The sequence below is a fragment of the Vulpes vulpes genome, chromosome 15 (genome assembly GCF_048418805.1).
Source record: "Vulpes vulpes isolate BD-2025 chromosome 15, VulVul3, whole genome shotgun sequence".
NCBI lineage: Eukaryota > Metazoa > Chordata > Mammalia > Carnivora > Canidae > Vulpes > Vulpes vulpes.
The window spans coordinates 87,113,900-87,137,153 of record NC_132794.1 but is presented as its reverse complement, the minus strand read 5'-3'; the positions used below and the strand labels follow the sequence as shown (position 1 = coordinate 87,137,153).

The 23,254-nt window shown below is 41.0% G+C and overlaps 2 protein-coding genes and 1 pseudogene across 4 annotated transcripts in view; 2 read left to right on the top strand and 1 right to left on the bottom strand.

Annotated features, from left to right (window-relative positions):
- DNTT (DNA nucleotidylexotransferase) overlaps window positions 1-23,254 on the bottom strand; it is a 188,798-nt gene that overhangs the window by 36,740 nt on the left and 128,804 nt on the right. For both annotated transcript variants that reach the window (XM_072739647.1, XM_072739646.1), the window contains one exon: window positions 9,826-9,917. The gene's annotated coding sequence lies outside the window, so the exon portion shown is untranslated. The remainder of the gene's footprint in view (window positions 1-9,825; window positions 9,918-23,254) is intronic.
- LOC112918389 (U6 spliceosomal RNA) lies at window positions 7,939-8,038 on the top strand (annotated as a pseudogene).
- BLNK (B cell linker) overlaps window positions 20,513-23,254 on the top strand; it is an 81,797-nt gene continuing 79,055 nt past the window's right edge. Inside the window, exon 1 of one of the 2 annotated variants that reach the window (XM_072739650.1) lies at window positions 20,513-21,153. In XM_072739650.1, coding sequence (XP_072595751.1) covers window positions 21,107-21,153 — 47 coding nt within the window. In that variant the 5' untranslated portion in view covers window positions 20,513-21,106. The remainder of the gene's footprint in view (window positions 21,154-23,254) is intronic. The other variant, XM_072739649.1, reaches the window with a different exon arrangement.

Sequence of the window (23,254 nt, the reverse complement as noted above, 5' to 3'; positions counted from 1 at the left end):
TGTACATTAATTAAAGAGAAACAGACAATAAATACAATCAATACTGGACTAGAGTAGGCCAGTTGGTAGCAAGTTCTTTAGAAAAAATCAAAAGGATTGGGGGGGCGGTTGGGGTGTCCTAGTTTTCACTAGGACAATCAGAAGGCCTCACTGAGGAGGTGACATTTGGGCAAAGGCCTGAAAGAAGTTACTAGCAGTGGAGATGGAGAATGGGGGTAAAGACAGAACCAGGAGGCAAATCATGAAGAAACAACTTTGGGAAGAAAACATCCGGTAGTCATTGAGACAGTGAGTTGGGGAACAACAGGAGCATGACCAAAACTGTAAATAGATAGAATTACACCAAATTTGAAATGTGTTTGGCCTTTCTGGTTTGAAAAGAGTCAGTTCAGTTTATTCTGTACCAGATTTTATGGGGGCAATTCTATGCTATAGCAGCATTTGTAACTCTGAGGGTTTGAGATGGTCTCAGGTCAGAGTGAAAGGAACAGCAGAGGCTGATGTTAGTAATATGCTTCAAATTCTCTGATGCTCCTCGTCCCTTAGGAATGGACTGTTGCTCTTTCCTGCTATAAACAGTACCATGGTCGGTGGCAGATGTCTGTCATGGCTACTGTCGGAACTGAGGCACACATTTCCTCCCCTGCAGGGAGTGAGCTGATGGCTCACTGCCAAAGGCAGCCACCTGGCCTAAGGGCAGAACCCTCCCCAGGGACAGCCACATCCAGTAACTGGTGGTGGGGTGGGGGGTGGGTTATGAAGGACAGACCATCTTGTTTCAAAGGGTGACAACTCTGAAGTCACCCCCTATAAAGCCCCCCAGCTCCAGAGCCTTCTAGAGATTGGCTTGAGGCCTGTGTTGTGTCTGCACTGTGGAACATGTTCCCTCTCCTTGGTTTACCTCCTTCACCCCCAATAGATGTTGATCCCACAGGCATCCCCGACAGGCTTCCTGCACACAAATCCCCATTTCAGGATCAGCTTCCCATAAACTCGTTCTAAGAACACAGCTTTGACACTTAACCTATTTTATTGTCTTCTAACTTCCTTTCTTAAAGACAAGACATGATTGTCTTTCTACCCAGGTAGGAAGGTCTAACCTTCTAGACAATCGGGAGACCATCTTTGACCTCTGTATTCCCTCGAGGCCCAGAGCTCGTCCTTGTATGTAGGTGACCATCCCTAATTTACAGGCTTAAGAAGTTTTCTGCTTCCCTCCAGAGAGGCCAGTGAGACTTTTGAGGAGGACACACCCCTGGTGCACAGAAGAGAAGAGCTGAAGCTCGCAAGTGTCTGTGCCAAAACCATTTCTCTAAAGCTGGTTTTGCTGGAGATGCAGCCAAAACCCTTTTATTCCCTGCCAGGAAGTGAAAGTCTTTTATCACCACCTGGGAGGAAAAAGGAGTTCAACCGCTCAGGCTTAGTAGAAACAATCTCACGTTTGGTGAATATGGTATGAAACTCGGTTCTGGATGCAACAACTTTGAGAAATGTATGCTAAATGTGTGTTTCTCAAAGAATAATTTAGGAGAAGGGAAGCAGGCACTCACTTTAGACATGTTAATCTTTTTTTTCATAAAGGTTTGTGAGCCTTATGCCTTACTTTCTTACAATTAAGCCTTAATTGCTTACTTTCTAAAAATAATAGAAAATTTTATATTCAATGTTTTAAAATTATGGAGGCTATCATGTAGCTTCTGGTTTATGTGCTAAGTGATGCTATTTTATTTAACCAAAGTGCTTTAACTTGTATAAACTTTATGCTATTGTGGTGCAAAAGAGCCTGGTTTCTTTCAAAAGTTTTCTGAGGTAGCAGGTTACTTAGTCTCAGGGGAAATAAACCTATGTCTGTCTGAACTCTATTAAAGTAAGGCAGAAGAGGGTCCAGCATAGAGAACTACAGCTGGAGTTTGCTTCAGACGACTCGGGAGGAGGACTTTGGGAGAGAACAGGGAGTGTTCCAGAAAAATCCAAAAAGAGCCTGGCAGCTCTGAAAGGAAAACTCACTAAATTCTAGATGTTAGAGTCTCCCGGGATACTGGATCGTAGTGAGTGTCTTAGTCAATTTGCGATGCTTATAATAAAAATACCATAGATTGGGCAACTTCAAAAACAGAAATTAATTTCTCACAGTTCTGGAGGCTACGAAGTCCAAGATCAAGGTGCTGTACAATGTTTCCTGGTGAAAACCCACTTCCTGGCTTGCAGATGACCACCTCCTCACTGTATCTTCACATGGCAGAGAGCTGGTCTCTACTGTCTCTTCTTACAAGAGCACTACTCTCCTTCATGAGGGCTCCACCTACATGATCTAATGGTCTCCCGAAAGCCTCACCTCCAAATGACTACATTGGGCATTAGGGCTTTAGCCTGTGAATTTGGGGAAGACACAAACATTTGACCCACATCAATGGGTAAAAAGTAAAACCAAAAAACACCATTTACTTGTTACATGCAAACGTTGCTACATAATATTTGTTCTCTCCTGAGAACTTTGATTCACATCCCTGCCTACAGGGTAGAATTACCTGAGGTTTTTGTTTTGTTTTGTTTTGTTTTTCTTTTAAAGATTTACTCTTTTTTTAGTGGGGGAGGGCAGAGGGAGAGAGAGCCTTTTTTTTAAAGGATTTTATTTATTTATTCATGAGAGACATAGAGAGAGAGGCAGAGAGAGAGAAGCAGAGACATAGGCAGAGGGAGAAGCAGGCTCCCTGCAGGGAGCTTGACTCAATCCCAGGACCCTGGGATCATGACTTGAGCCGAAGCCAGATGCTCAACCACTGAGCCACCTGGGTGCCCCAGGGAGAGAGAGTCTTTAAGTAGACTCCATGAGGAGCGTGGTGTGGGGCTCGATCTCACAACCCTGAGGTCATGACCTGAGCCGAAATCCAGAGTCGAATGCTTAACCTACTGCGCTACCCAGGTGCCTGCCCTGAACTACATGAGTTTTTAAAATAACAGGGACCAGGCTCCATGCCAGGAAAATGAAGGCTGAATCTCAGAGGGTGGTAGTGGGGCTGAGCATCTGTGGTTTCCTCAAGTGCCACAGTTACTTTCCTGCACTGCCAAGGCTGATGCAACTGAGAGTTTAGAATTTGATTGTGGATGGCTGCCATTGCCGACTCTACTTTGTCCTCCTTCATAGAAAGCTAAAAAGATATGGGACATAGACTCCTGTCTTACTCCCTTTTGATATTTGTACTTGTTAAATGAAATCACTACTTTTAATTTGTATGTTTTCCTTACATTCTGGACAACTCAAACTTACTCCACCCAGCACTTACCACGTGGCATCAAGCAGGGCTTTGGGAGAAGGCATTGCCATCCTTTAAGTAATAGCTCTACTTTGTCACAACTATAGGAGACAGTACTCCCTAATGCCACAAGGACACATGGCCCCATGCTTCTCCCATATACCCAGGTGCCATCTTGAGAGTAGCACATTTTCTGGAGTTATCTAAGCATAAAGAGAGTTACTTAATGGGGCAATTTAGATTGGACTGAAATGACCAGATGGGTCTAAACTTTAGTTCTTTCCCCCCATCCAGCAAGAAGAAAGAAAATCAGCTCTTCTATAGATAAAATAACAAAGTTCACATTTTCTCTGTACACATAAGGTAAGTGATGTTGCATCCTACATAAGCTTATAAATGTACACACACACACACACACACACACACACACACACACACACATCCACATCCACACATGTAAGGTAAGGCAGTATAAATGAGATCCTAGAACAGGCCAGCAGTGGGCAGCACGTGGTATGGTCTGGGATTCTAGCATCAGAGAAGAAACACCAGCTTCTTGGAGGCAAATCCTGATTTGCAAAAGCTACAAAATAAAACCTATCAGTTTTTTCTAAATAGGCATTTTGTTCAGTCCTATATCTAAACACACAACTTAAGACTTAAAATGTTATTTCTTTAATCCGTAGACTTAGAAACTTACATTAATGTAGCAAAACGCTTTACACATATTCTGAGTAAATAGCAGGCGCTTAATGCATATGGAGTAAAAAAGGGATTAACTGCATTTGTTTCAACAAAGTTTTGAAAGTAAAGCTTAAAACATATAATAACTGAATTTTATTACAGTCTTTTGAGATTCAGAAATTGTTTTCCCTCAACCCAGGCTGAACTTACTTCTGGTTCCTTTCATATTATCTTTCCTTGTCTTTACCTAGTGAGAAAAGATCCAGCTATTCAGGGGTCCTGCGGGCTAAAACTTTCAATGTATGAACTTTCAACATGGTTCTGTCATTCTGGCAGGACCCCACTTGGTTGCCTTTAGTATTTCTCCTTCTAACTGGGGTCTTAGCCGTTTACACTCAGAAAAATGATGCAGCAGTAAATTTTGACTCTATGGAAAGATCACTATGAAAGATCAATATGTTCATATTTAGCATATTTGAATATATGACTACTTCAGTTGGTTCATCTGAAGTTTTAACAGGTTATTTTTCTCAATTCAAAATCACATTGAAAAGTAGTGAGAAAACTGCCACAGCTGAGTGTTTGCAGGTACTACTGTGAAGTACCACTTTTTTCCCAATAAAATAGTGTTTTATTATTAAAAAACAAAACAAAACTATCAGTGGTGCTGTTAACAAGCCAGTTTGCCTGGGAGCTCCCACAGTTGTATAATGAGCTGTCCAGACACAGCAGAGCTACATTTTCCAGGGCTGTTGCCCTACGCATGGAAGTTCTAGTTGTCTCCACTTGGTGTCAGTATTTTCTATCTTAAAAGGTCTCTAGGTACAAAGCGAAATACCTGTTGAAGAAAGTCTGGAGCATTTGGTTGTGAATAAATTACTTTACTTAAAAAAGAAAAAAGTTTAATATTCTTCCCATGGTTTCCCAACCTTAGCAGCACAGGAAGGTGACTGTAGTGCTTGGTGAAAACCCGGATGCTTAGCTCCACCACCAGCCTCTGAGACTCAGCCTCCCTTTGCCTGGGATGGAGCCTGGTCCCTAATATTTTAAAAATTCAGGTAGCTATTCTGTGTAGCCAGGGATATGAACCACAGTTCTCAGTAGAGACCAAAGAGCTATGTAGCAATGTATGTGTAGCAAGCAAACAGTGTTTTTGGTTTTGGTTTTTTTGTCCATTGTTATGGACTGAATGTTTGTATTTTCCTAAAATTCACTTCTTCATTTCCTGCATTGTCATTTTTTTTCCCTCTGTGCAGAGAAAGGGCAGCATCTTCTTCATCGGCAAAGGCCAGCATAAGGATTACCCCATTCATTCATTGGATCAACAAATTTTAAGGATCAGCAATGTACACAGGTCCCTCCTATTACGGAGCTTTTGGGATTGTGGATGGCAGCATAAAGGGCCAGAGGAAGCTTCTGGAGGCCGCAGTTCTGTAGGGAAAAGAGACGGGTTCTGGCTTTGAGCCTGGCTTCGCCACTTAGCAGCTGTGTGGCCTTGGGCAAGAAACTTAACTTCTCTGAGCCACAGTCACCTCATACATAAAACATACATATTATACAATTTCTTCCAGTTTACCCTGAAAGTTAAGTGTTACTTGTACTCACCAGTACTAAATGAATGTCTGTTTAATGCATAGGCAGGGGTTGCTCTGGCAGGGCCTCCTCCAGCTCCGGTGCTTTGTTAAATTTTTATAGATTTTGCCCATCTGCAAATTGTTCTCCATGGAAGAGGTACTAGTTTACACTTAAATTATACAACAGAGAGGTGGGAATGGACCCATTTCCTCATCCTCTTAACACCTAGTATATTATCAGACTTTGAGATCTTTGCTGATCAGTCATGTGAAAACAGCCATCTCAGTGGAGTTTTTATTTGCATTTCCCTTAACATGAGTGAGTTCATGTACCTTTTCCATCTCTTTCAGGGCTCTATTTCTGCAAACCATCCATTTATATCTTGTGCCCACTTTCCACTGCGGGTGTTTTTTTTTTTTTAATTGATTTGTGGGATTTAGTCACCTATTTCAAAATTAGCCTTTTCCTGCATATAGGTTGCACATACTTGCTTATATTTGTCCTCCAATTTTTGATTTGGTTAATGGTGGTGTTTTTTAAACATACAGATTTTTTTTTTGTGTGTAGCCAATATATTGACCTTCTCTTTTATGACTTCTAAATCTTCTGTCAGACTTGGAAAGCCCTTTCCCACTCTTAGACTCTGAAGTGAAAACAAAATCCATGTTCTCCTTTAGTTTTTTTTTATGGTTTTATTTTCATGGTTACATCTTTAATCTTCCTGGAGTTTATTTTTGTGTACAGAGTGGGGTATTGGATCCAAGTTTCTTTCCCCCAAGTAGCTTCCTAGTTGTCCTAGATTCTTTTATTAAATAATCCATATTTTCTCCACTGATTTGAAACCTACTTAAGTTTTGAAAGAAGGTCAGAGACTTCTAAATTTGGCAGCAGGAGGATGTCCAAGCTGCAAAACTTTAGATGAGGCTTGTAGCTCTTTCTGAGTTGTGCCTCTTGTCATTTGGAAAAAGAAGAAATACAGGTGCATTGTTCTGAAAATGTAGTTCAACAACCAACTGTGTGGGAGAGTGGAAAGAACACAGACTCCCAGGTCAGAAAAACCTGACTTCACTTCTCCTGTTGAGTAATCATGGGCTAGTCACTTAACTGCTGTGTGCCTCAGTTTTCTCCTCCATAAAATGGGTCTAATAATAGCATATATGTCATACTGTATTGTAAAGTTCAAGTGCATTGATATATGTGAAAGAGCTTTATAAATTATAATGGTCTGTGAGCACATTAGTTATTTGAAGTTTTACAAGTTGGTATGGCAATGCTGATTGACTTAGGCAACACAATTCTAGATTTTTACATTTATTAACTTTCTGGAAATCCTTCCAACTTATTTGGAGATAGTTATCTTCTTTCTTCTTGATGGTGAGTATTGTGGGTTTGCTGCATTTTTGCTTATTAGTTTGTTTTCTGACAGTATCTGAGTGGAGGAAGGAAGAGTAGGAAATTAGATCATCCATTGGGTTTTGAGGGAGAAGGAGGTGAATCAGCAATGGGGGGAGGAGAGGGACTTGGTAGAGGGAGGGAAAACCAGAGGGAGAGTGAATGAGTTTATTTCCAGTCTCATAAATATAATTATTTCCTAGAAAATGTTAAAACTCGTTGCTTTATAATTTAATTTGCAGCAAAGTTTTGTGGGCAGTGTAGAATAAAGGCTGAGCAGCAGGCAGTATAGTGATTGGGCAGAGTCCCTTGTCTTCTTAGTATACCCAACTTCCTCATCTCTAAAGCAGCGACACTCATAAATGCAGTCCTCATGCTCACGTGAAACTAGATTGAAGACCAGAGTAGGCAATTGAGTAAAAAGTATAAATATATGATGGTGGCTTGTGTTTGTCCCCAGAGAATGCAGTCTACATCATCTGCAACCAATCCTGCCGGAGACAGGTGAGCCTGGAGTCCCAGCAATGACTCTTCCCCATTCCCCGGGAGAAATGCCCTCCCTAGTTTGAAGCCAGCAGAAGTCCAGGCAGTGGAGGACTTTGCAAACTCTTGCAAACTCCTGCAAAGTTTGCAAGAAAGGACATGGGATGATGACTCCATTATCACAAGGGGAAGAGAGACTGCCCAGGAGGGAGAAGGTGGGGACACTGGATGGGGACCTGGAAGGGGTTTGGAGGGTGGTGTCCATGAAACCAGCAGAAGGACCAGGAGGGAATGAAACTACCATTTGGGTACCAGGTGTGGGGCATGTAATGAAGAAAAATGTGACTGTGATTTAAGTTGTTGGAACCAGAGAAACCTGTTCTTCAGAATGCACTCAGCTGTAAACCTGGCTTTACCCTCTCTTTTGTTGATTAGTTATGAGGTGGCTAACAGGAATCACAGTTCCCAGCATGCAGAGCTCTTCCACATGCCTTATTACAAATGTTTCCAGCCCTAGGGGAAAGGCAACTTCAAAATTCCTTCCATGTGCACACTTTGGCAGTATGTATACTAAAATTGGAATGATAAAAAGATTAGTAAGGCCCCTGCACAAGGATGACACCCAAATTTGTGAAGTATTCCATATTTTTCAGAAAACAAATGCTTCAAGTCTACAAATGCAAAATTCCTCCCATGTTTAGCACATTTTAAGTGTATTTTGTTAAGTTCTAAAAATTTGAAAACAGATCACCCAAAACATCCCATTCATCAGTTGGCCCAGGTGCAATAACAAATTATAATATTTTCTCTGTATCACTCATTATAAATAAGCGAATTCTCAGGAAGTATATTGGAAACCACCACAGGATGTTTGCACTTTTTGGTGAGGTCACATAATTAAATTTTCACCATGAATTTCTGGTTAATTCTATAATAGCCCAGAGAATTGTGCCTATGTCTATGTGTGTACACTTTCATTAATAAAAACCCTCCATCAGGGCCAGCTCCATGGGCATGTGTGTGGCCTGTGCAGTCATCCAGAGCCCCACCCCCAGAAAAGCCCTATGCATGATTCAGTGTTCTGCTGCCACTGCCTTGAAATTCTTAATAATTTTTGAACAAGGAGCCTCACATTTTCATTTTGCACTGGATCCCACAAAATATATACTCAGTCCTGCACACTATGAAATATTGGACTTTGTCCAAAACGATAAGTTTTTTTAAACATTTAATTAGATAGTTATCAATATTTTTTTTTAATGCCTACTTTTAGAGAAAGGGGAACCCTCTTACACTGTTGGTGGGAATGCAAACTGGTGCAGCCACTCTGGAAAACTCTATGGAGGTTCTTCAAAAAGTTAAAAATAAAACTACTCTATGACCTAGAAATTGCACTACTAAGTATTTATTCAAAGGATATAGACATAGTGATTCGAAGAGGCACATGCACCCCAATGTTTATAGTGGCAATGTCCACAATAGCCAAAATATGGAAAGAGCCCAGATGTCCATTGGCAGGTGAATAGATAAAGAAGATTTGAGATATATACAATAGAGTATTACTCAGCCATCAAAAAGAATGAAATCTTGCCGTTTGCAACAATGTGATTGGAACTAGAAGGTACTATGCTAAGCGAAATAAGTCAGTCAGAGAAAGACAAGTACCATATGGATTTCGCTCATATGTGGAATTGAAGAAACAAAACAGATGAACATAGGGGAAGGGAAGGAAGAATCAAATAAGACAAACAGGGTGGGGACAAATCAGTTAAGAGACTCTTAACTGTAGGGAACAAACTGAGGGTTGCTGGAGGAGAGGTGGGTGGGGTGATGGGGTAACTGGATAATGGGCGTTAATGAGGGCACTTGATGGAATGAGCACTGGGTGTTATATGCAACTGACGAATCACTAAATTCTACCCCTGAATCTAATAATACAGTATATGTTAATTTAAGAAAAAAACACCTACCATTCAGGTATCCCAAAATTTACACGGGAGTGTTTATAGGGGGAAAATACTTCATCGTGCCAATGTACAGACAAAGATATGAATTTTGAATAAACAGCAATAAATAAATGGTTGGGAAAGGAAAAAATATATATAGTTGAAATAATGTCTTTGGTTCAGGAGCATTAATTCCAACCATGTCATCCCCTCTATTTAGAGGAAGTGAGAGAAAAATAAAGAGGCTGAACAGAGAAGGCCAAGGTTGTAGCAAAGAACGGAAGCGAGGGTGGGAGAGTGAAATGAATCAAGTGTTGAGTCCAAGTCTTCTTTAGATGCAAAAAAGCAATTTGCATGGTCACCCCCTCTGATGTGTGTGCATTATCTGATGCTATCGACTTCTCAGGGAGTCAGACTGTGTGCTCTCTTCACTGTGTGGTTTAGAAGTTTTAGTGTGTCTGGATTTGCTTTGCAGTGGAGTAGGGACCTACTTGGCAATCTCTGGACTCAGAGTAAAACAGCTGTTCAGTGGCTTTGAGCTTCTCTCTCTGTGCTTGCAGGTGGCTTACTGTTTGGCCTGAACCTGTAACAATAAAGTTAAAAAATGAGTTAGCCTCTTTTCTTACACTCTGCAAATACATACCTCTCTCCCTAAATTCTCAGCATTGCTTTATTATGTTTGGTCCCAGCCATTCCTTGCACCAAGTTTTCTCTTAAACAGATATGTGTTCACCCAAGAAGTGATTCTGTTGCTTTAAGAGGGGAAAAAATGTCACACTTGGTTGATCTGAAAATGTAGCACCTGGCGCCCATATTTAGAAATGTGAAGACACACACACACACACACACACACACACACACACACTTACCAGCCTTCACTGAAGTGTGCAAAACATCACAGGAAGCTCATTGAGTTCAATCATTTATTTGTAAGTTGGTTGTTTGGAACTTGAAAGCACTTTTTCCCCATAGAAATGAAGCTATAAATGGGGCTTTGGTCCCCAGGCTCGAAAGACTGTTGCAGAAATGTCTGCTGTGGCAATGAAAACAGAAAACGACTGTATGGAGATACAATAATTGAGCCAAAGAGAAAAGCTAGAGAAGTAAAGCTTGTTTCCTTCGAGTGCTTCCCTGGAAGAGGGATGGATTTCGTTTCTAAAGAGGTGTGGAGGCAGCCAGAGGCTTCTGAGGTGCCTGGGGGTCATGTCAGTGCCCCAGACTCTTTGTAGATCCCCTTGAAAGCCCAGGTGCTCTTCATCCCCCTGGAAGGGTGTGCCACACAGCACTTTGGTGTGACTCCCATGTGTGCATTCTATTTGTGGCTCAGAATGGAAAAGAGAGCAAGAGAGGAGGCGAACTTTTCTTAGGCATCTGGAGTTTTGAAAAAAGAGCAAATAAAGTTGGGTGACCTTGTGATGCCATAGCTCATGTTGTTCCCTTGGAAGAGAAAGTCCCTCTGAGCTCCTCTTCATAAGCTTCCTATTTGTTTGGAAAACTCCAGCCCACAGGTCCTCTTCTCTGGGGAGCTGTCCCCACTTTCCTAACTAGCTCTCACTGTAGCAGATCTATATCTATATCTATATCTATATCTATATCTATATCTATATCTATATCTATATCTATGAAATCACACTTCACATCCTTTATAAGTATTTGTCTGTATGTCTCTCCCACTTGATTAGGAATCCTTTAAAGAAAAAATAATTCAAATTCATTTTTAAAAATCTCAGGAACCTATACAAGAATGTATGTCTCCTTTGTCTATGTTGGAAGCAAACTGTGAGCAGTAAAAAATGGGACTAGGGAAATATAGTGGGAACATCATCCCACCACAGGGGAAGATTGGAGACCACCAATCTTGGGAAGATGCCTTGGATCAGAACCTACCCATCTCTCCCCACTTACCAAGAGCTTCACTAGTCCAGAACCACTTGCCTCTTGTCCATGACGAATGGAAGAAGGAGACCTTGAGGTGGGTTAGGGGACATAGCTACTACTTTACAAACTACAGTGGCTATATTTTGAGGATTGTCGGGTAGCCATTCTCCTTTCCTCCAATGACAGCCCCTGACTTTCATGTAGGGGTCATGGGTGGACCTCAGACATAGCTCCAAGGTGAAGGACAGGCATCAATTTCCCCCTGGCCTTGGTGTTGGCTCTAGGGTTGGAGATGTGGCCAAAATATCCACTCACAGTGGATCTCTCACTTTTGAGGGTGCTGTCACCATCCCATTGTACTTGAACCTGAGGTTGGAGTGGCCAGAGTGATGGTATGTTAGTGAATGTTTAATAATTAGCTTTCAAACAAAAGCCCAAACAGCCCTGATTTGCAGTGTCTGCCAACTCCTGTAGGGTAAATATTTTCACCATGGCTGTTTTCAAGCTCTAACAGCGTCACTAAAAGTGGAGTTGGGAAGAGATTCACAGTGGCAAACTGCTATGTCATTTTCCCACCTTCAAGAGAGATACCATAGGTGTGAATAATCTCAAGAGCATAGATATTAGCTACATGTATTAAAATAACCAGAAAGAGATGAGTTTTGAATATCTATTACCTTTGTTTTAAATATAACTGATTTAATTATAGGCTTATTTAATTTATTTTTCAAATAATGGCTATATTAACAATAGGTTCACAGCATTTCTGAAAATTTAATTGTCTTCCAAGAGCTGATATGGGCTCCATCGAACAACCCACTGAACCAGAGCTACCTGGTTCCCTTGAAGAAAGGAATTAGGCAGGAGGGTCAGAGGGTGTGACAACCAGTCCTAATCATAATGTTTGGGCCTTGAATACTGTAGTCTGCTTAGCCCAGGACAGTTGGATAAACCAAAAGTTTCCTTTCTTATTAATTCAGCCTGAGTTGGGTTTTCTGCTACTTGTAATTGAAATAGTCCCAAGTGAGATATAAATATTTTTTATATTTATGTACTTCACATTTCTGATTCAAATGAGACTGACTTACAATATGTAGTGGGTTGAATAGTAGCAGAAATATATATGTGTCTATGCCCTAACCCTTGAACCATGAACCTTTTCCCAAAACGGTTGCAGATGAAATTAAGTTAAAGATCTTGACATGAGATCATCTTGGATTAACTTGGTAGGCCCTAATCCAATGACAAGTGTTCTTATAAGAGATATACAGAGATGAGACAGACCCAGAGAGAAGAAAGAAGGCCATGTGAAGATAGAGGCAGAGATTTGAGTTATGCAACCACAAGCCAAAGAATGCCTGGAGCCCCAAGGAGCTGGAAAAAGCAAAGAAGGATATGTCCCTAGAGTCTGTAGGGCGCCTGCTCCTGCTTACACCTTGATTTTGGACTTTGGTCTCCAGAACTTGAGAGAATAAATTTCGGTTGTTTGAAAGATAACAAATGTGTGATAATTTGGCTGTAGGACACTAATGCAAGGTACTAATATTTTGCCTGTTCAACAAGCATCTTTTCCATCTTTACCCTAATTTTAGGTTGAACAAAAGATCCATTGTAGAGTTTAGGGAAGTTTTTAAAGTGGATGTGATGATTACCCAAAGATAATGACTCTCAATATGCTAGTCTGCTCTCTTGGATGTGTGTAATTATAAAACCTGAATTATGCTATATAGACAGTTTCAGGTCATACTTTTATTTTATTTTATTTTATTTTATTTTATTTTATTTTATTTTATTTTATTATTTTTTGCCAATACATTATGAAGATTTTCTCATAGCATTGTAACTTACTTGAAAATAGTGCTTTCAGTGGCTGCAGAACATTTGATTTTATGGATATATCGTAATTTATAATGTTACTACATTATGTTAGATGACTATATAATTCCTAATTCTGCTCTATTATAAATAACTCTACACTCAGGAAAAATTCCTAAAATTTTATTTTGTTCTTTTGAGCATATTAACATTTTAAGAATCCTGCTGCACATGACCAAATTGCCTTCCAGGAAGTTTCTTTCAATCTGTAGCCCTGTCAGCAACAAGAGTACCCATTTACCAAGGCCTTTGACAAACTCGAAGCTGATCACTTTTTAAAAGCTGAACCAATTTGATAGGTTAAAAAAATGGTACTTAACACTTGTTTTAATTTGTTTCTTTGCCTTTGTGAGATTGTGAGCTTCCTTATTGGCCATTTGTTCCTCTTCTTTTGTGAGTTAACCTTTGTGCTCTCTGCTCACTTTTCTATTGGGGGATTAGCCATTTACTCATTGATTTGAAAGATCTCTTTAGATAGTAATGTTTTAGAACATTTATGAAGATTTCTTTATATAACGTGGCTTTCTATAAATATTTGCTACATTTTACATGAGAGTTCCTCTAACTTACAGAGGAGCAAAATGTTGAAATCACATAAGACAGGAAGTCATGCTCTGGGAGGATGAGAGCGATCCTTTGTATTTTGTCATTGCAACTCTAAGGCTGGCACGCGCGTGCTTGGATGTTTCTGGTCTGTCGATCCTTGATATGCCATTTCTTAAAAGGGAATTTGAATTCTTCCATTCAGGTAACCTGAGGTTGGAGATGTGAAGACCCATTTAAGCCTTTCACTTTGGGAACAAAATTATTAGGTTAAATAATTATAAATAGAATAAAATAACTGGAAAAGCACACAGATTTCTTCATAAGTGATCTGATTCCTTGCTCTGATTCAACATGTCTTGACCACAGACATGGTTGTGTTCGCAAAGCAGACATCGGTTGGTTGGGAGTAAGGAGATCTTTGTTCTTTCTGCTATATTGCTTTTTTTTTTTCTGGTTTAGGCCTTTCTCCAAAATGGACTTTTGCAAATCAGTTCACCCTCTGGGCCTTCATTTCTTCATCTTGGGGTTGCTAGTGAAAATAGAGGACATGATGCAGTATTGGGGACATGCTCTTACTAAAAAAGTATCTGTTGCTTATCTAGAATTTTTCTGGCATCATGTTTTTATTTGCCGAATCTGGTAACTCACTGTCTAAGGCCTACTCCAGACCTGACAAATTATGATCGAATGTAAGTCCATGAAATGTAACCCAGTCTCAAGGCACTCTGCAGTCTGGGTAATCTGGTCCTGCACTGCAGTGGGGATACCATTGTCCAGAGGAAACTTCCCAGAGAGAGCAGGAAAGGAAATATTGGTTAGGCATCGGGGGGTCAGGGCTCTGTGTGCACATAGATAGGACATGCAACCGGGAGCAGAGCAACAATATGAAAGAGACTGTAGAACTGACAACTGCTACCTTTTTATTCTCTCCATCATTTTTGCCTTTTCGAGAATGTCATCTAGTTGGAATCATACAGTTTGTAGCCTTCTCAAATGGGCTTAAGTTACATTTCAGGTCCTACCATGTCTTTTCATAGATTGACATCACTTCAAAAATCCTAATACATATTTTACTACTAAAAGGAAATGTAGTGAGAGGATTTTGAGATTTCTTTGCAGCCATTTTCATTCTTAGGGTATATTTTACAGAGGATGTACAGAGGACTGTGTTCAAGAGTCAAGATCATCCTCTTTTATGGTATATATATTATTACCATTTACATTCATTTGTTTCTGTTGAACCTAGTTTACAAGTTGAGACTCCATAAAAAGATTCAGAGAATCTATATCCATCCTTATCACTTCTGCTCTGTTTCCAGCTCCCTTTGTTTCCTGTTGGTGGCTATTGTCATTAATGGCTGGTTTTTCCTTCCTATGTTTTTGTTTATTTTTGCAGTACATGTGTATCTATAAACTTCCTCTATCTTCTTGTTAAAAAAAAGTAGCTGGCACTGTACAAACCTTGTGTATTCTACTACCAAATCCTAGAATGCAGGATTTGGATGGCTACACTGAACTCTGCTATAAAGATGGACCAAAATTTATTCAGCCAGATCCCACTGATAGCCATTTAGGTTTTTCAATCTTCTGCTATTGCAAATAAAACTGTAATAACTATGTGCAGATGTTGCGTGTGTGTGTGCATGCATGTGTATCTGCAGAGTAAGATCCTAAAAGTGAGATGGCTGAGTCAGAAGGTACATTCATGCAGTTTTGTTAGGTATAGCCAGTGCCCCTCCATGCGGACTGTAATGTGCTGTAAGTGAAGGGTGCCTGTGTCCTCAGAGCACTCTATCATCAGACTTATGGATTTTTGTCAATCCTATTCCTTCAAATGGTGATAGTTTTTCTTTTAATAGGAGTGTGATTGAGCATCTTTTCACCTGTTTAAAGACCTCTTGCTGTTCATGGTCATGGTTTTTGGCTGCCTTTTGTCTTGGTTTTTCTTTTTTCCATCTCAATTCTTAGGAGCTCTTTATCTATTAGGGATACATATCTCTATTATTTCTGTACATAGTATTAATATTAGTATTATCTCTAGACATCTCTATATTTGTCTGTGATGCCTAATGTAGCATTTTATTCCCAATTTGTCCTTTGTCTTTTGATGCTGCTTATGATGTTTTTTATGTCATGAAAAATTTCTGACATTTCTCTAGTTAAATGTTTTTATTGCCTCTGAATTTTAAGCCAGAGAGAAGGTTTTCAAATTTTACTGTGTTTTCTTTATTCTTACACTTAGCTCTCTGATATACTGGTAGTTGTTTTTGTAAATGGTTTGAGGTTTGAATCTGGTTTTATCTTTTGGCATCATATTGAATTTATATATTAATTGGAGATAATGGACACCTTCATGATATTGAGTCATTCTACCCAAGAACATAAGATGTCTCCTCATTTGCTCAAGTCTGCTTTTGTTTTGCAGCCCTTTAAATCCAAGTGGACTGTTTGGATAGGAAGACTAGGAATTAGTCAAGCTTCACTCTATAAAAGATGATAGAAATATATAATCAATCAGAGCATCTGCTACCAAGAACTTCTAGCCTCTGGGAGCTCAACCCCTGGAGGCTGTGAGTCTTACCTTGGCTCTCCACATCTCCGTGCTCCCATTCCTTGGACAGAGCACACTGCAACCCCACCCTTGCCTGTTCTCTGGCTTCATCATGGCCCTGACTGATGGGAATAACCTGGCCTCCTAATTGCCTCAGGCCCCTCATATCTGCCTCCCATTGTATTCCTGGCTGGTGGCGGGGCTGTGCGACTGAGGAGGAGAAAAGAGAGTTTGAAAACCCCCAAAGAGATGCTCACCTGCTGGGAAGGAGTAAGGAATAAGATGAATCCTAAGATGAGACTCAATCATAGAGGGGCATGAATGACATTCATACTTGTTCTAGAAGAAAAGCCTCTGAAATCCTTAAGAAGAGTCATCAGCTGGGAATGTGGGCTGGGAACGAGAATGAGAGTTGATCTGGCTACCCAGGAGTATTAGGAGGCTGAGCGATTGGTGACCCAGGTGAGGGCCAAGGCTGGCATGAGAGCAGGGTGACAGAGCATATACTACAAAGGAGAATCTTGTCGGCAGATTGACTCTGAGGGCTGGAGGCAAGGGAGGATGTGATGGCACGTGGGCCAGGAGTGGTCCATCCTGACAAGGGACTACTGTAATGTCCTTGCCAACCAGGGACTTGGACTGATACAAGAATAAAGGCTGTTACCAACCAGGTTATTCGCCTAGAGAAACACGTTGCACTCCAAGCAATTTGACCTACAGAATATCAAGTTTCCTGAATAGGTAAAATGGGGAGTGGATTTGTCTCACAAAAAGTGGAGACTTGAGCTGCAAAGAACCTTTGTCCATCTGCCCAAGTCATAGATCTCTTCTGTTCTCTTTTTCCTTCTTTCTTCCTTCTGGACCCCAATCCCCACGAAGGAGGAAAACAAGACTGTCAGCATCTGCTGCACTTCCTTTTCTCTCTCTCTCTGCCTTTTCTGGCCTCTTCTGCTATTTTTCTCCACTTGCTCTCTGGGTGACAGGCTTCCTCCCTTAGCTTCCTCTCAAACCTTCCTCCATCTCGGCCCTTAACTAGTACTGCCTGGTTAACCAGGCATAGGCCTGACCAACAGCTACTTTGGCCTGTAGTATCAGGAAGCTGCCAGGACCACTGTTTCTATAGACACCCACCCCACTCCACCCTAAGAAAGAGGGCCAGCACAAGAGAGGAAGTAAGACTCAATGGTTCAAGACTTAAGGGGCCTGGCTTAGGGAGCAAGATGACTAGGTGGCCTTAGGTAAGTTATGTCACCTCTCTGAGGCTCAGACTTCACATCATGAGTGCGAATGATAACAATAGCCCCTCGTAGTTGCTGTGAGGCTGACCATCGTGGGAGTAGGTTATGGTTAGAGCCACAGACCTGGAACGCCTGGCTGGCTCGGTTAGTTAAGCATCTAACTCTTGGTTTCGGCTCAGATCATGATCTCAGGGTGGTAAGATCTGACCCTGTGTCGGGCTCCATACTTAGCCGGAAGTCAGCTTGAGATTCTCTCTCCCTCTGCCCCTCCCTTCACTCATATGCACACTCTCCCTCTAAAATAAATAAATAAATCTTAAAGACAAAACAAAACAAAAGAACCACAGAACAATTCCGCATAGTACCAACATCACCACTTGCCGACTTTGGTGGTGTGTCTAAACCAGCCCTAGCAGGAGAAAAGCCATCAGCAGGTGGGTGGCAGGGCAGAGTGGCTGAACTTTCAGTTCCAGTGAAGACTTGGACTACTTCCAAGGCTCTGTAAATTGCCACAACCACTTAATCCCTCATTGGGAAGCAATCTAGTAAAGACCATCACAAGCTTCTCTTCTGGAAACCGTGAGGGTGTTTCCACTGGTGGAATTCAATTTCTGTATACACGGGCCAATGTCTAGATGCCTGGACAGGAGCCTGAGCTCTCCTTGAATCTCCTTTTTGTTCTCTAAAGATGAGAAGTTGAGGTCAGGGAGACTAAGTGATTCACCCAAGGTCAGGGATAAGTTGGTGCCTCTATGTCAGAGCAGGGCCCCCTCCTGAATATGGCCCATTGTTGTGATGGCAAAGCTTTGTAATTCTCAGCTTAGAGTACAGAAACAGACTTGGGTTTGAGTCCCAGCTCTTCCACGAATGATTGGCGGAACTCTCAGCCAGTTACCTAACCTCTCTACAAATCAATTTTTTCACATGTGAAGTGGGTGTCATCATATGGAAACATGGAAAGCATTCAGTAGCATGTTGTTGTTTGTCGTCACTAGTAGATACAAGGAAAGACCCAAGAGAAACCAGAGTTGGTTGGGTCTCATCCCCGAGTTCCAGTATAGTGTATCTTTTTGTTCTCAAGTCTCAACATCTCACAGAGCTGAGACTCAGTCAGGCTGTCCTGGCTTTGCCCCATAATTCTAGAACATATCTTCTTTTATTTATTTTTTGTTAAATATTTAATACCTACAGTAGGTATCTATATACCTGCAACTCAACTTGAGAAGTAGGACATCACCATTGTCTTTGAAGCCCTGTGTTCCCCTTTACTCCAACCCCCTTCCTTGATGACCATTCACCTGAATTTTACATCTATCATTCCCTCTATCTGTTTGACCACATAAGCGTGTGTGTCATAAATTATATATTAGTTAGTTTTACATGTCTTTAGCCTTAATAGAACAGGAATCATGATACATGATCTTCTTTAATTTCCCTTTATTGCAATAAATTATTTTTATTATTTATCCATACTAATGTGACTATACTTCACTCATTGTCACTGTTGAATAGGACTCCATTGCATTCATATGCCACAATTAATGTATTCATTCTCTGGTTGATGAGCAATTGGATTATTTCCAGTGTTTTTAAATTTTCTATTAGAAATGGTTCTTCCATAACAATTCTTGCACATGGCCTTGGTGTACATGGTATATGCGTACTGCTTTCTCATGTCTATGACCCAAATTACTTTGGTAATAACAAAGTGTTTCCAGAGTGGTTGTACCTACTTGAATTTTTGTCAACAGTGCATAGAGTTCCAAATTTTCTCTAAGGTTGGGATTGTCCATTTGTCATCTGTTCATCTAGAGATTAATTTTCATGTGCACTGTGCCATGTAAATTGTGACTGTTTATTACAGTACGTTGTTCTCCATGTGTTGTGGAAACCATGCCATGTGGCCTCATTCTTTTTACGAGTCATTAGCTAAGACTTGGTACCCTTGATCTCCAGGCTTGCATTGATCTTCTTGGAAAGCTGGTTACAGCTGCAGAGCAGTTGTGGCAGCTTGGAACATTATGGTAGTCATGCTACACACCACATGGGGCAAAATGTCCAGTCTGGAAAAGCAGACTCTCATTTTTATTATGTCAGACTAATACAGTAAGAAAGAAGAAAGACAAGTGGCTGTAAAAAGAAAAAGCAGAAGTGTAACTCTTGCCGCTGCTTTTTTTTTCTCTGGGGAAATAAGAAGTTGCCAGTCCAGGTGCTAAACAGATTTGTTAGTTGAGAGAAAAGTCAAGTGGCTGATGGGGTGCACTTTACAGTAATTTAGAAGAAGCAGGCTGGCTATCATCATCCCACTCAGTGAAGCTTGATTTTCTTGATCCTTGGTGACATTGTAATAGCTTTCCCTGTTCCCATCTACTAGTTTTGTTTTGTTTTTGTTTTTGTTTTTCAGTTAAGAACTATGGAGAGAGGATGGGTGAGGCTCTAGGACTCCTTCGGGATACACTGCAAGGAAACTGAGTTTCTTGTTTGGGGAAAATAAACAATTGGAAGAGGCAAGTGCTTGAATTTTTCTCATGAAAGAGTGTCTGCTCCCTTGCTGGCCTGGCCAATTCAGTGGCTTGGCCAAGCAGAAGGGCCCCACCCTTTAATAGCTTTGAGGATTCTGCTGCTGAACATCTGGTCGAACTAGAAATTCAGAGGCAGAACATGAATGTGAACAATCAAGATTTACCTAGAGAAATATAGAACCTCTGTTTGTACAAAGAATAGATACAGAAGGGAAGAAATCCATCTACCACTTGTACTCTGCCAGAGAGGCTGCCTCTCCCTCCCCTCTTCCTCCTCCTCCTCCCTCCCCACTCTTCCTACCCCACCTCATTCAGGTCTCTCCTTTTGGCTCTTCCTCCCATCTCCCCCTCTATCTTCAGCCAGACCTGGGGTCTGTAACAGGAGAGGTAACTTGGAGCCTCTGCTATGTCCTTCTTATATATTCTTCAGACCCAGGAGAGGATTAGTCACTGAATAAATGTGCTAAATATGCACCTTCTTCACAAAGGTGAGCAGGAATTTCTTGCTGGGTGCAGGGAAGTGTGCCCAGACATAAAAGGAACTGTCCCTCTCATTTTCCTCCTCCCTGACTTAAACTGCCTTCTGCTCTCTAAATGACGGTACAGAAATGCCGTTTTCATATCATGGTTCTTTAAGTGGAAAAATTTATCCATGAATTTATGCAAATGAGCAGAAAGTCCCAAAGAGACCTGATGGAATTGATTATTCTGCTTTTCCTTGAGCCCAGGAAGCAACTGGGGACAGAATGACACCTGCTAAAAACAGGGCTATGTGTGTTTGGGACAACAGGAAGTAGTGACCAGCCAGAAGCCAGTCCTGACCTGATTACAAATCTGGTTATAAAAGAAAGCAGCTGGAAAGAAATTTGCATGTCCAATAGGTTTCACTATTAAAGTTTACACGACGTGGAGTAATCAGCCAAGCCGGCTGGCTACCCAGATCACATGATTATGTAGAAACATGAAACTTGACTATGTGCTCGAGCAAGTTTTACTTCTCCCTACTGTAGGGTGTTTGCCAGCAGCCTGCACTCTCGGAAATCAGACTCAAGTGACTGGGACCCTTGAGATCAAAGGCTTACCATGCTTCTCCCTAAGAGGGCCAGGGCCTGCTGACATTACTGCTGATGGTTATTCGTGGCTCTTATAATTAACAAAAAGAATGGACAAGCTTAATAAAATAACTGTCCCTGCCAGTCAGAAGTTGAGGTAAGATTTTCCTTATCTAATACTTCTCCTTCCTCTGCTTCTTCTGCTTCTTCTTTTTTTTAATGCTCCTACTGCATCTGAGAAATATTGAAATCCTGGAATACTTTGCTAGTTGTAAGGCAGTGGGTGGCAGTTGCTATAGGGAAGTAGACTGAGTTTTTAAAGAGATATGTAGGAACAAGTGGGCTTATTCCTGCTGGCTTTTGCTATTGAAAGATTAAGGTAGAAAATTCTGGAGAATTCTGGCTTAGATTCTACTAAAGTTCAGCTTTCCGAGTCTGAATACAACAAACTAGTCTAAGAAAGGGTTTGTCTAACCCTTGTTTAACCTTTGCTAAACACTTAACTATTTCATTGTGGATTACTATTTAATATTTAATGTTAAGGATCATTGTAATCATTTGTATTCATTGTAGTTGTACTATCTCTTATTTATTTTGTGGGTGTATATCACAAGTGCTTGGGGACATGAGATCTGTTTTTCCAGTGTTCTTATGTCAGTATAACAATTATCTATAAAAAAGCCACTTGGAAAAAAAAAAAAAAAAACAGAAGTGGCGCAAGGAGCAAGAATCAAAAAACTCCTCTGAGTTATGGAAAAGACAATGTCTCAAATTCTCATTTGGAAATTCTTTTTGTCTCATTGTAACAGCATCATGTTTTTAGAGACTGAAGCTTTTAAATACACAATGAATGTTTTATATTCCAACTACCATTTGAACTTCAGTTTTTAGAGGGTGATAAGACACGTGTAGCAAGTAAGTTTCCACAAATAATAAGGAGCTAGAGAATTAGAGCTTTTGAGACAAAATTTATGAGAAATTAGCCTGGAATTGGCAGAGGGATGGCCCTTTACAGTGAGAGTATGCATCTTACATCTGGTTGGTGCTTGGTAAATAGTGATTTGAAATGAACTGCTGATCTGGGACCAGTAGGCTCCATCAATGTGGTCAGACATTTCAAGGGTGTGTTGGTGAGGGCTGCGGTATGACCTGCACTGACAGGGGACAAGAAGGTGCCTCAGCCTTTGCCTTGGTTTCAAGTTGCTACACTCTCATGGGAGGGGGGCAGGTGAATCAATGAAAGTAGTAAGTGACTGAATGAGTATAGAAAAGGATTTGGGATAGCCAGGAAAGGTTTCATGGAGAAGATGCTTCAGGAGCTAGGTTTGAGAGGTGGCTTAAGGCAAAAGTAGTGTGAGAATTGGAGGAAAAGCAATGAGCCAGGAGGAAGGAAATAGAGAAGCTGACACTTGAGGCTGGCCTTGACTCAGTGCATTGGTGGGATGACGAGGAGAGTGTTCTGTCCAACAGAGACTATGGAATAGGGTATATGGTACCAGAGGGTAGTCATAAGGGAGAATGTGTCGAGTGTGGCCAGCTCACAGAGGACAGTGAGGCTCTAACTGTCGGGGATTAGAGAATGGTTTACAGGGTTAGAGATGCCATGCCAGCAGGCTTACTAATGGGTGACAGAATGGACTACAGGGGGAGGAAGCTGGGGACAGGGATATTCTGTAATGGTGGTAGTTGAGGAATGATGGCTTCTAGTGTTAGGGGCCTGGACATGGGGCACAGCAGTGAGAAGGGAAAGGAAAGAAGAGGTAAGAAAGACATGCCAAAGAAACTAACAAGGCATGGATATTAGTGCTTCTCTCAAATGAGCAAGAGGGTTTTAAAAAGTCCTTTCTAAACATTCCATAACCTAGAGCTATACCAAGCCTTAGAACCCCTTTTAGGAAATCCAGATCAGAATTTAAGTAAAGGAAAGCACTAGAACCTGAATCACTGTATGATCTCCACCTGCCACCCCCCATCCTTTGGGACAAAGACCAGCTTAATAACAGAGTGGTTGATAGGCAATATGCAACCATAGATTATAGGGTAGAAAACCAAAACTCTACTGTGGATAATCATACACTACATTCATCTGCTTAGGCAGAAGTAACTTTTTTCTCCACTTGGTCACTCAGTTGTCTTTACAGAATTGGCCTGTTTTGGTAAAATGTGCACTGCTGACGTGGAACTTTAAAAAAAATGAAAAAAAAAAAAAAGAAATTGTAAACACGATGGACTTGAAGCACCATCTTAAATATTTTCTG